The sequence below is a fragment of the Engystomops pustulosus genome, chromosome 3 (genome assembly GCF_040894005.1).
Source record: "Engystomops pustulosus chromosome 3, aEngPut4.maternal, whole genome shotgun sequence".
NCBI lineage: Eukaryota > Metazoa > Chordata > Amphibia > Anura > Leptodactylidae > Engystomops > Engystomops pustulosus.
This window is the reverse complement of record NC_092413.1, coordinates 142,813,154-142,825,964: the sequence shown is the minus strand read 5'-3', so window position 1 is coordinate 142,825,964 and position 12,811 is coordinate 142,813,154. Positions and strand designations below refer to the sequence as shown.

Sequence of the window (12,811 nt, the reverse complement as noted above, 5' to 3'; positions counted from 1 at the left end):
GATAACACCAGCAAATAAAACAAACCAAATGTGGTACATGGACGATTTTCAAAACTGCCCCAAATGCCTTAAACAGTAGAGAACATGCATGCGGCTCCCATCTTATCTCTGTACATTCTTTGCAGAATGAAAGCAAACTGAAATTTTGTGGAAGCATAAGCAGTTTTGCTACTCTATCAGTTAACTACATTAGTGAACTTCACAACACAATGGTGAAAACTGATAAACTACAGCAGGACTCCTGGAGAAATTGTGCATAGCCAACAATCAGACAATGAGGAGAGGAAAATGGGTTAGCATTACACATTATGAGCAAATTTGTATTAAGAAAAATAAGGCCATAGATGAGCCCCGGCCATTTGCCCACAACAATGTTATCAGAATATGGCCTTATCCCTCACTAGTATATCAGAGGTACATACAACATTCAGGTCTTAAGGAGCTGTAATACAGATCCTAAAAGACTTCTGTGGACACTTATGATACAGTTTGCTCTTATGCATGTAAAGAAATTATAGTAAATAAAAGCATACATAGCAAAACTAAATTGTGACAATTCGCCCCCAGGACCTGCTCATCATAGGCAGCACCATAAAATCCTCCTGCAACATGGTTATGCACAATGGCTCATGCATCTCTTCTTGGCCAACCATAGCCATGGCTAGTTGCTAGGGGCGTTCATTTGCTGGATTGACCATTGGGCCACCAATTCGACAACATGTCCGGATCGGCTAAAACCAAACGCAGACATCAAGTACATTGATCTTTATACACAAGTTACCTGACAAATGGCTGAGACTAACAAGGTGCCAAAATTAAACTATTTAAATTATGCCATTTATTTAAATAGAAAGGGCCAACATGGCAATTTAAGTAGTAACATGTTATTACCTGTTTTGTCACTGTTCGTCATTGTAATGGCGTCCTAAGGACACCAATACAGTTGAAAGAAAGAGGAGAAATTGAGATCATTGTAGCTTTCTTCCTGAAGCGGAAGAATTGCGGGGCCCAGAGCAGGATCTCCAATAATGACACAGACTTGTTTGGACCTCCTTGCCCCTCCTGTAGTCCCAGGCAGCTAAAGATTTGTAGCTTTAAAATAGTACTGATCACAGCACATCCTGTGTGGCCAGGGACTGCAGGAGGAGGTTTTGAGTCCTCTCTGGAAACAGTGCTGGGGTGATGGCCTGGGTGCCCACAGAGAGAGCTCCGAGTGCCACCTCTGGCACCCGTGCCATAGGTTCGCCACCACTGGACTAGACAGTCTTAGAGGGAATCTGTCAGGTGGAATAGGGACACTAACTGTGTCCCAAATCTCCCTATAGGAGCGCTGTAGATTTCAGGTTCCTGCCACAATATAAGCTGCATTTTCACCACCCATTCTTCAATGCAATAAATACACAACACAACCTATAAGGTGGCATAACAATGGCAAAGAACAGACAGTTTTCCTCTTTAGAAGAATTTCTTCTGGACTGGTCTCACCCCTTATTTACATACAGGAAACATCAACAAAGCAAAGGACGAAGTCACAAATTGTAACAAAATGGGACAACTGGTTACACAAAGCAGCGGGGAATACAATGTTTAGTCAAATACAATCATTACATAGGGCAACTAGTAATGGCAGCCATGTGCCCACTTCTGTTTACAAACATCATGCTGCCAAGGGAAGTGATGCCATGTGGAGGCCATCTCCTGGGCATATTATCACCCCCGTGCCCCTGGCTCTGCTGACAGCAGACACTGCTGAGCCAGAAGCCACCGCTAGAAATACTTCTACCCATGCAGCAGAGCTGGGTACAGACGTGTAGCAGAGCTGTGTGTGCCATGTGTTACCTGGGGCTCTGGCGGAGCCTGCGCTTCTTCATCAGGTGTCTCTTCTATGAGAACTTTGCTTTTGTTGAGCTTCCACATGCTGCCAGGTGCGGGGTCCGGGCCCTGTGTGCGGAGAGGGGGAGAATGTGCAGTCACAAGGGGCAGATAAGACTTGAGTTAAACTTTATACAGTGCACAGCAGTAACTCCATCCTAGTAACAAGAGCCCTGCAGCGCCTGCTCCACGAGTAGTGATCCTCAGGAGGAGGAGGGGGAGGGGCGGGAGGAGGAGGAGGGCGCACGATGGGATGGAGATAAGACACCGGGAGATACAACAACAATGAATGGAATGAGGGGGGAGGCGTGACGTCACGGCCGGGCGCACAGGGGGCGCTGTCATGGAGGCCGCTATGCTATCAGCTGCTGCTGCTGTGTCATTTCTCCCGCAGCAGCGCCGGGAACATGGCGTCTGTGTGAGATTGTAATCTGAGGAAAGGAGGTCATGAAATGAGGGCATGGAAACAGCGGCTGCCTCTGGGGCCTGACCCGTTACCCAGTAACTACATCATGGCTGCTATATATAGAGGAGGCGCTGGCATTGCCGTGTACCCTCCTGCTGCAGGGGCAGCCACCAACTAACGTCACATCGCACATAGGATGCTTGGCCCGCGTTCACACTCTGCGTTTGAATTGCGTTTAGCAATCATATTTAATCGAAGTGGGGAGGAGTTTGTCCCAATTACAGATGGGTTGTGACTGAGAACGAGCAACCAGCGTTTTTCCTGCAATGTAAAAGACATGGAGGTATATTTATCATTTGCTGGGGCTACGGCCTCCGGATACATCCAGGCAGCACAGCGCAGCAATGCCCTGCGCCAGATCAGACTAACCAGCATAACCTGCGTGCAGGGCCGGTTGCAGACAAAATGGGGCCCCAAACTAAAACTATTTTCTGAACAGTCACATTCAGTAAGAGGCTCCTTTTAGTCCTGCATAATAATAACACCTTGTAGTTACACACAGTAGGAGGTAAGTATCTGTAGTATGGGACTGTAGGATAGATAGATATGAGCAATACATAGATACAGTAGAAGAGAGACAGAAGGTGGATTGATAGATGGATAGACAATAGGAGATCTAGAGATACATACCGTAGATCGCTAGATAGATAAATGGGAAATAGACAGATATATAGATAGGAAATAGATCAATTATAGGAGTTAGATAAGTAGGAAGATAGCTGATAGATATATACACAGGAGATGATAATCATATTCACCCAGGGGTATTAATACCAAGGGGTATTAAAAAATCACTACATCCATTTCCCACAAAAGTCCACATGCAGGGGCTTTTTTAGGACAGGGGGCCCTGGGCAAATGCCCAGTTTTCCGTCCCCTCACGACAGCCCCGCCTGCATGGGCCAAGATGTGGCCATTCCCAGCACTGCCAGGTGTACAGTAAGATGTGATAAATGTGGCCCCATGGTGTTTGGAAAGAGCCTATCTCTAAACACATCTGCCATGGAGACAGGCTCCGCTCTGCTGCGCTTTGTGTTTTTCATACCAGCGTGCCCGCTACTCTACTCACACATTCGTCTTCATCCGTAGCGTCAATCATTTGGTCATTGGGGTTGCCATCTGTCATTGGCGCAACACGGGTCCAGTGCCCCCTGGCAGTGGCTGTTTAGTACATTTTAGTGAACATGCCTGATCAGCAATAGCAGGCAGAGGGCATAGAAAAATGCTTCTGCAGCTGCTCCATTACTTCTTTATTCTGCTTTGAAATGGGGGTCGCAGCCTCCAGCACGAAACAGTTTTTTTTTTCCATTTTAGTTATGGTTTAGTTTAGTAGGAAATTTCTATCATCCTGAGCTTAGCAAAATATATATATGCAGCCATAATACAAAAGTGTCTGAATGATAACGGAGACCACTTTGAGCCCCCTAATTTGATTGCTTCACATCTACAATCTACAAACATTTTTTATGGCGTCTGTACACTTTTCAAACCCATCATGGTGGTTCTGTGATCTACAGAACTGGCAGCTGCAGATAAAGATTGTATCTCTGGTTCTGAAGCTCACAGAAGCACTGATGTAATTTTAAAGAGAAAATTCTCATTGATTCCATGTTACTAGCTGCTATAGAACCCAAGGTATTGGTGTCTAAATTGACGCTTCCGTCTGAGAAGTAGAAGAGGTGGTGTAATTTCAAATGCATTAGATGAATAAGAGAATCTTGTCTTTCAGATTGTATGAGGTCTGTGGTTCTGTGTGCTACACAGTTTTTTGGCATACAAGTCCCAAAATAATCGCAATTACTTGTGCACTGGCACACAGTCTTCATGAATCTGGCGTCCCCTGCACGGCTCTGGTGCAGAATTGTGGCGTACGTCAGTAAAAAATGTGCCGCAAACTCTGACTAAGCACTAACACGCTCCTTTAGTTGCGCATTTCTTCTGTCATCGGGCACAGTGCAGCCGCGACGCAAAACTGGCACAGACACTTTATAAATACATGTGCAAGCATGTTCTGTTCATTACAAAGTTCAGTGCAAATAGAACTGGCACAAGTGCAAACTAATATGCCTAGGAGTCTGCCTACTATGTTGAACTGCACATTGCATAGGATGGGAATCCTTGCATCATACTGAACACTACTGTACACTTGAAAATACTTATTTTGAAAAGGTTTGAACACTTCAAAATATCCAGTTATTTTTAGAATGTTTTCTCGGGACACATTATACTTCATGTTAGTTGAAGAACTTTAGTGATAAGTTTTGGGTTTTGTTTTGAATAAAATTAGAAAAATTCTCAATTTTTAAAGTTTTCCAGGCAGATAGTCAGACCACCCATATATATTGACATCTAACATTTTCAGAATGTCTGCTTTATTATGACTTTTTTATGCGTCCACTCATTTTCCTAGAATGTTATGAAACCAAGACTAATGTTTTGAGGGACAACTGAGCTTTCAAATGACGTTGAGAGGCCTAAATAATGGTAAAACCCTAAAAATTATCCCACTATAGAAACTACACCCCTAAACGTATGGGAGGTGGTGGGCAGCGTTTCTTCTCTGTGCATCGCTGGGCACATTAGCACTTTATCCATATTTGTGCTTGCGTATTATCTCTCATTGATTATAGCATATTTTGCTTTGCAGTCGGCTGCGCCTCCCCCCCCCCCCTTTTGCACCCTACTAGTGTGAAGGTTAGGGTGAAGGTGAGGGTTAGCATTTGGAATTATTTCAGGGCGCAGTGCAGAGGACCTGATAAATATGCCCCATTGTGTCTATTAACTACTTTGGACAGGAACTGTGACCAATGGCTGCTTTGGCCTGCTGTTGTGACTATTGGCTAGTGGGGGCAGGTACTGTAACACAGTTACTACTGGGGGCACTGGGACTACTGGCTATTGGCTACTGTGTCTATTGGCTATTTTGGGGCAGGCACTGTGTTTATTCGTTACTTTGGATAGGCACTGTGACTTATGGCCACCAGGGGCTGCTGGTGTGACTCTTGGCTACTGTGGGGCTGGTGCTGTGACTATTGGCTTCTGTGTGAATGTTTGGTACCATTTTCAGGCACTATGAATAGATTAGCTATTGTGGGTGGGCAAGGTGACCATATTGGCTACTGTGTGGGGGCACTGTTACTATATTGGTGACTGTGAGGGGAATGTTACTTTATTGGTTACTGTGGGGACATAATAGTGATCTCAATGTGAACGTTCCTAAATTTGCAGAGATGAGTCATGGCTGAAATGCCAGCCAGATAAAAAGAGGAAAAAGAAAAAGACTTCTCTGGTCAGCTGTCATCAGATTTACAGTAAGTGCTGGCATTACATATGAGCTCACAATTCTTCACTCAATCCTCAGAATTCTGGTTCTGGTGCTGCATTTACTTACCAAACTGGGTTCTGGTGTACTTTTCTATTGTTCAGAGTTCTGGCGTGTTTTTATGTTCTGAAATTGATTCTGGTGTTGTAAATATGTACAAAATTGGTTTTAATGATGAATTAACAGTGAGTATTGGGCTTGGTTCAGGTCCTCCATTTATGTATAGAACTTGGTTATGAGGCTGCATTTATGGTATGATCTTAGCTCTGGTGCTTTATTTAACCTGGTTCTGGAGTTGTAAGTGTTCTAACTTCTGGATTTATGCAGTTAACACAATATTTTTGCATTTATGATGTGGTAAAGGCAAGTTCCTTGTTTATATATGAGTTTATACATAATTAACTCCTTCCCTCATCCTGGCGTAACTTAACGTCATAGGATGCGGGAAGTTAACACACCTTGATGTAGAGTTATGTCATGGTGATCGCTCAGGCTCAGAAGATAAGTTAGCACAAAATTACTGTATTTATGGTGAGGTTAAGGCGAGGTCTTTGTTTATATATGAGTTTATACGTTAATTAACCCCTTCCCGCACCCTGAAGTAACTTTATGTCACAGGATGTAGTTCCTGCACCTTGACGTAGAGTTACGACATGGTGATCACTTGAAGTCAGGTGTTGAACCTTTGCAATCACCATGGGATCTCAGCAGTGCGTGATAGCCAGGATCCCTCAGTAACAGCGTGGGATTGCGACTATCGTGATCCTTGCGTGATCATAGTGCCCGCAGCATCTACAGTGCATTACCACGACCTCGTTGCCTTGTCAGCCCTGAGGTCCGATGAAGGACCCTAGGGCTGCCAACAGTAAATGTCTGCTAGATTCTGCACGATCTAACAGTGCTAGAGTCAGCCCATGCAGAATGCATGGGCAGACTATGTAATATGCTGCAATACATTAGTATTGCAGTATATTACAATGAACAAGTGATCAAATGATCACTTGTTCATGTCCTACCCTGGGACAAAATAAAACAGTTAAAAAAGTGCAATTAAAAAAATTATTAAAAAAAAATAAAAGTCCCCTGAAGTCCCCCATGTAATAATCAAATAAAACATAAAAAGTGAATATCACCAAAAAAACACAACACATTGGGTATCAGTACCCCCAACCATGTGCCCATACAGCACTCATACTGTGGAGTTTTTTTGTCATTTAAATCTTTGTGAAGGTTTAATTTTTGTACACAATTTAAATTTATATATTGTCTAAAAAAATATACAGCTTCTAAATTACACCTCCATATTTTTAACCCCTGTGAAACATCTAAAGGGTTAATGCACTTCTTAAAGGTGATTTTTCACACATTGAGGGGTGTAGTTTCTAAAATGGTAGAATCTACCGTTTACAGGGTTTTATTGCTATTTTATTGGTTTTTTTTAGAAAATTATTGCCAAATTTCCAATTTTTTCATAACTAAACACAAAAGATATCATACTTTTTTTTTTCTAATACTTTGTTTTCTTGTCCCCTGGATATGTTAAAGCGTTACAAAATTATATCCTCCTATAATTACATAGGGAAAATTTAAAAAATCAGGCCTGGTCCTAAAGTCCTAAAATGGCTTAGACCTGAAGGAGTTAAATAATTTTATATACAAAAAGGTTGATTTAAATAGTGTATTAATATAAAACGCATGTTATAGGAATCTACCATCAAAATCAAGCATGGATAAACCAGAGACTCTTACTCATGGATCCAGGCAATGTGACCAGGTTATCTCCTTATATATTTGTTATCCATGGCCTCCTTCCTTCTAAAATGAATGTTTAAAATTATGTTAATGAGCTTGAAAGACTACTGGGGTGGTTCCCTGAGCCTCTCCATGATACAGATTCCCATGCTGTTACAGTGTGCATGGAGCACATCCTCCCTCCCACCATGTGCTGAAACTTCCTGTACTGCAGTGCAATTACATCAGGCAGAGGGAGGGGGAAGTGCTGAGTGAGCAGAGGGGAAGGTGTGAAAGTAGAGCAATAGTCTTGATCAATTGTCTTGCAAAAAACAAACCCTTAAACAGAAACATTTTTCTGTTAATTTGTTCCTGCAACCCAATATTCACTAATAAAGAACTGTAAACTTCCCCATGAAATAAATGAATTAATTCCTAATTTCCTTCCTAGCTTTTATCTCTGTCCCATCTGTTTTTCTCACACTAGAGGATTAATCTTCTCTGTAAGGAAAAATGTCCAACATGTTGGATTAATCCAGTCACACATAGCCTACAGGGTTTAGGAGGCCGACCTCAAAGCTGTTTTTTTTCTCTGCTTGCTTTAGTAGGGAGAATGCTCAGTGAAATGGATTGTTGTTAATCTATGCAGGGCTTAAAATTCCTGTGACCCACATCCACATGAACTGGTTAGTGCAGAAAGAAAACTCAACCTGGTAACATTATAACATGAGAGCAGTGTATAGTATGAGTATATATATTATATATGTACTTGCTAAAACAAAGTGGAAGAAGTCGGATTCATAGATTGGCTTCAACTGAGGAAAAAGAGCAGAGGGCTCAAAACCTATATGTCATATATTGTATAAATCATGCTCTTTACATCAAATTAAAAGGGGTTATTCATGACATAAAAATGACAAGTATCATGAACAATTATTCAGCAGAAAGAACTAACTGCAGCCCCTTGTTGCGGTTTATCCATACAGGTGTCTATGCTTGATGCTGCAGGTCAGTCTCATGGGGGGGCTGCAATATACAGCATGGTCACACTTGTATATCTGGTGATAAGCCTGTGTTAACAAACGACAGAAGTTTGACGCTTTTCAGACTACTCCAAGTCCTTAGTCATAGCAAAGATGACTGAGTATTCTAAAATGTATCAACTTCTTATATTATGATATTTGGTTTTTACTTGTGCAAAGAATAAAGACTACCCTTTTACAAGACATTGGAGTGCTTCAATAAGAGTTTAAGGGATTAGGGGATAACTTCTGGGACCCCCACAATCTGATCAGCGATAACATTAAAACTTTTACATCCCCTTTAACACTTTGTGGTGTATTTTTAACACTAGTGATGAATTGTTTAACATTTGCGTTTTATTCATTCACATGAGTTACTCACATTCCAAAGCCATCATTTTTTTCCCATTTACTAGTTATCTTCGGGGCATATTTTACTTCAACTGTTTAATATTCCATGCAATGTACAAAGAAGCTGGAAAAATTATCCAAATGCAGTGGAATTGACAAAATATCACAGATATTTGTTTGGCCTTTATTTTCAAGCTTTAGACTTCGCAGTCTAATTCTTTTGGTAAACCGCTGTAGTGGATTTTTTTTCTTTGGTGTACAGAGCTATGTAAAGTATAATATTTTGATTGAACAGCTGACATTTTCATAGATTTTGGGCAGCATGGTGGCTGAGTGAGTAGCACTTCTGCGTTTGCAGCGCTGGAGTCCTGGGTTCAAGTCCCACACAGGTCAATATCTGCAAAGAGTTTGTGTTTCTCTGTGTTTGCGTGGGTTTCCTCTGGTTTCCTCCCACACTCCAAAACATACTGGTAGGTTGATTAGATTGTGAGCCCCATGGGGACAGGGACTGATTTGGCAAGCTTTGTGCAGCGCTGCGTAATCTGTGTGCACTATATAAATAAAGAATTATTATTATTATTATTTTGTGGAACTATACTATTCTTTCCACTTTGTGGGATAATTATTTTTTTTATTTTTTTTTAACTGCATTTAGTGCAGTTTGTCCTGTTCTTAGTAAATGTTCCCCAATCTGCACCAAATGGAACACTGGCCCACATTTATCAAAAGTAGTGTAATCTGCCTCACTACTGTGCAGAGGGCCCCAGATTTTTAAATACTGGCACATGGGCCCATATTTATCAAGCGTGCGGTGTGCGACTGATTCATGAATTGTGGTGCACGTTCTTCATGACTCTGGTGGCCCGTGCCCTGCTCCGGCAGAAAGCACCATCTTCTTTTTTGGTGCACCTTGTTCATGCTGCAGAATTGTGGAGCACAGTCCAACTAAGCAGTTACACAACCCTTAGGTGCACATTTTTTCTGTCTTGTCGGACACAATGCAGCTGTGACAGAAAACTGGAGAAGACACTTTATAAATACATGTGCAAGCAGTTTGCACGTTCTTTCTAGTGCAAAATGAGACAGAAAACTGTTTCAGACGCTTTAATAAATGTGGGCCATGGTCTTCATTAATCTGGTGTACCCGGTACTGCACGGGAAGTGTACACAAAGCGTGCAATATAATTCTGTTGAGTCTCAGTAATAAGTGTGGTGCAAGCCCCTTCAGGTGCAAAAAACTGAGAAAAACTGTTAGCCCCTGGCCCCCCTTATATAGCCTGCTTCCCCTGCCCCTGTCCTGTTTGTGCAGTCTAAATGACATTACCAAAGCTATGGTAAAAAGTCCATAGAAGTGCAAAGAGACAGTTGTGCATGTGTGACTACTTCTCTTAGCCACAAGACTAAGGGGTTGGAGTCCTGTGGTATGGCATAAATGTCCAAGATGGAAAAAAACAGCTAAAGGGCTGGTAATGGCCCCTTAAGGACCCAGCCTGATTTTTCATATCTGCCATGTCACTATATGTGATTAGAACTTTAGAACGCTTCAACTATTTTACAATAGAATGTGAAAACACATCTCAGATTTTGTTTTCTCTTGGGTATAGCAATACCACACATGTTTTCTCTTGGGTATAGCAATACCACTCATGTTTTCTCTTGGGTATAGCAATACCACACATGTTTTCTCTTGGGTATAGCAATACCCCACATGTGGATATTAGCCACTGTATGGGCCCAAACAGAGAACAGAAGTACTTTTGGAAGGCAAATTTTGCTGAAACAAGCTTCAGGTGCTATGTGGCATTTGCTTGGCCTGTAATATATCAGAAGCAAAGAAACCCCTAAAAAGTTACCCCATTTTAAAACTAAACCCCTCAAGTAGTATAGTAACACTATTTTTGGGGTGGCTATACCCCATTGATTACATGTTAGATATCATGTTATTTATGTTTTATGGCAATATCTCATTTATATAGCTTTTTATATAAAAACCCAATTAGAGAGACAAATCCTTGTTTTTGCATCGCTGTGACATTTTCATCACTTTTTATTGCTTTTTTTGTTTGGTTGGATGCGCAACAATACGCGGCAATATCTTATATATGCAGTTTGTGTGGTGAGTTTCACTTTTCTTATTATATGTAGGAGTTTTATAATATATGGGGCATTCATGGGACTTGTTTCATTCTTTTTAATTTTATTCTTTTATTTGTAAAAATTTTTTTACCCTTTTTTGATATTTATTTTACTGTTCCACTCAGGGACTCTGGAACAACCAATCATCTGATGTATAGCAGTGTATTACAGTAGTCAGCCTATGTGGATGCATTGGTTGACATGAGCAACAAGCGATCCTGTCAGAAACGGGATCTGTCACTCAGCAGCTGATTACAGTCTGGGAGTCCTTCATGTCCTTTGTAGGACACATCTAATACAGTAAACTGGTGGTAGATGTCCTTTAATGTCCCATTGGGTGGCACAGTTGCTGGGCAAAACTATACTGCTGGTGTAGTTTTGCTTAAAGACCTGTGAACAAAAGTTTGTAGGTTTTTAAAAAGTGCGCAGGCACAGGTCAAAAACGCTTCATGCCTGCCCACTCAGCTGCCGGCCGCACCCCTTCACGTCCCATTCCCATGCCCATATGGCGTGGAGGTTTTTTAGTCCTAATAATAATCGCAAAATCTTGCAGTACACAAGAATTTGTGATTATTTCAGTACTTCTACACAAGAAAACTGCCGTAGAAGTACTGGTAAATCTCTCCCATATAATTCCATTATACAAATATATTGATCTCACATTATACAGTTTCTAACACTCTTCTAGCAAAATACTAGATATACTTTGGTCCTGTTGGTCAGGGCAATGAGGGTTTTGACACTATGACACTATGATTATTAATATAGACAACAAAGGCAATTTTACTGTTGAATGGAAGTTCTCAAAGGCAAACAAACTGTCTCTTTGATGGGAGCTGAGATACAGTAGTAACCTCTCTCAGCCAATATATAAAGCTGCTTCCAGGTTGTTGATATCAGGTTGTTGATATCAGGATATTTCACATCTGTGCTAAGAGTGGTCAAAGTTATCAAAGTTTTAGGACACCTCTTTAGTCTTTTTAGTTTCATAACTATGGATCAGTTTCTCCAAAAACACTTTTTTATTTTTGACAACTCAATGCATACCAAAATTTGCATGAAACTACACTAGATAACTAAACTCTGTATAGGACTACCAGCTGATAATATATGTCCAAAGTAGTGCTCCATTACTTAGAGCATACTGAGAAAATGCCAGTGCTATTGAAGAACTGCATTCCTACAGATCTCTAAGGGCAAGGTCATCGTGCATGCTTCAGCAATCATTTATCTTGTCTCTTCACAAATTCAGTGGGTCACAAAGTTGGATTTAGCTTCAATTTTTAGAAAAGAGGACAACATTAAAATTGATGTGAAAAAGATAGATGTCAGAACAGTTCTGACTTTTATAAAAGCCATACAAAATGTTGAACTTACTTCAGAAATAATGCAGAGCCTTTCTTCTCCTACCCGGATCCACCTTCATCCAAGGAGATAAGGTCTGTGAATGTAGTCTCAGACATATGCAGTATAATGAATGAAATACTGGCCACCTTGAACTGATCTCAGCAGGATGACATGTTTCCGAAACGATGGTAATAGGGATAATAATTAATGCACACTGTGAGACGCAGCGGTGCATGTGTGGATACCATTTGTTATGGGTCTGTTAGAGCTGATACGGCTCAGCTCATCCTACAGCTCTGACAGACTGCAATCTCATCCTTTACAGGCTTCTAGTTCTGAAGATCTGCAGAGGCCTGTAGTTCTGAGCATCTGCAAGCTAAGTGCTCAAAAGGAGGTTAAATACACCTAATAACCACTTCCCCTTAGCCCGTCTACAAAGGCAAAAAGCCACATGGAGTTCAAAGCTTACCATGTCATGATGACATATGTGTCATAACAGCGGAAAGAAATGTTTAATTAATACATAAAGTAATATTAAATGAAATTATATTGCAGGTGGATATT

The 12,811-nt window shown here is 41.2% G+C and overlaps 1 protein-coding gene across 2 annotated transcripts in view; it reads right to left on the bottom strand.

Moving 5' to 3' along the window:
* The window catches only part of TDRP (testis development related protein), a 68,244-nt gene extending 55,724 nt beyond the window's left edge, over positions 1-12,520 (bottom strand). Inside the window, exons 1-2 of one of the 2 annotated variants that reach the window (XM_072142356.1) lie at positions 12,278-12,520; positions 1,840-1,941 (exon numbers count right to left, since the gene is read on the bottom strand). In XM_072142356.1, coding sequence (XP_071998457.1) covers positions 1,840-1,917 — 78 coding nt within the window. In that variant the 5' untranslated portion in view covers positions 1,918-1,941; positions 12,278-12,520. Of the gene's footprint in view, positions 1-1,839; positions 2,328-12,277 lie in introns of those variants that run through there. The other variant, XM_072142357.1, reaches the window with a different exon arrangement.
* Between the last annotated feature and the right edge of the window lie 291 nt (positions 12,521-12,811).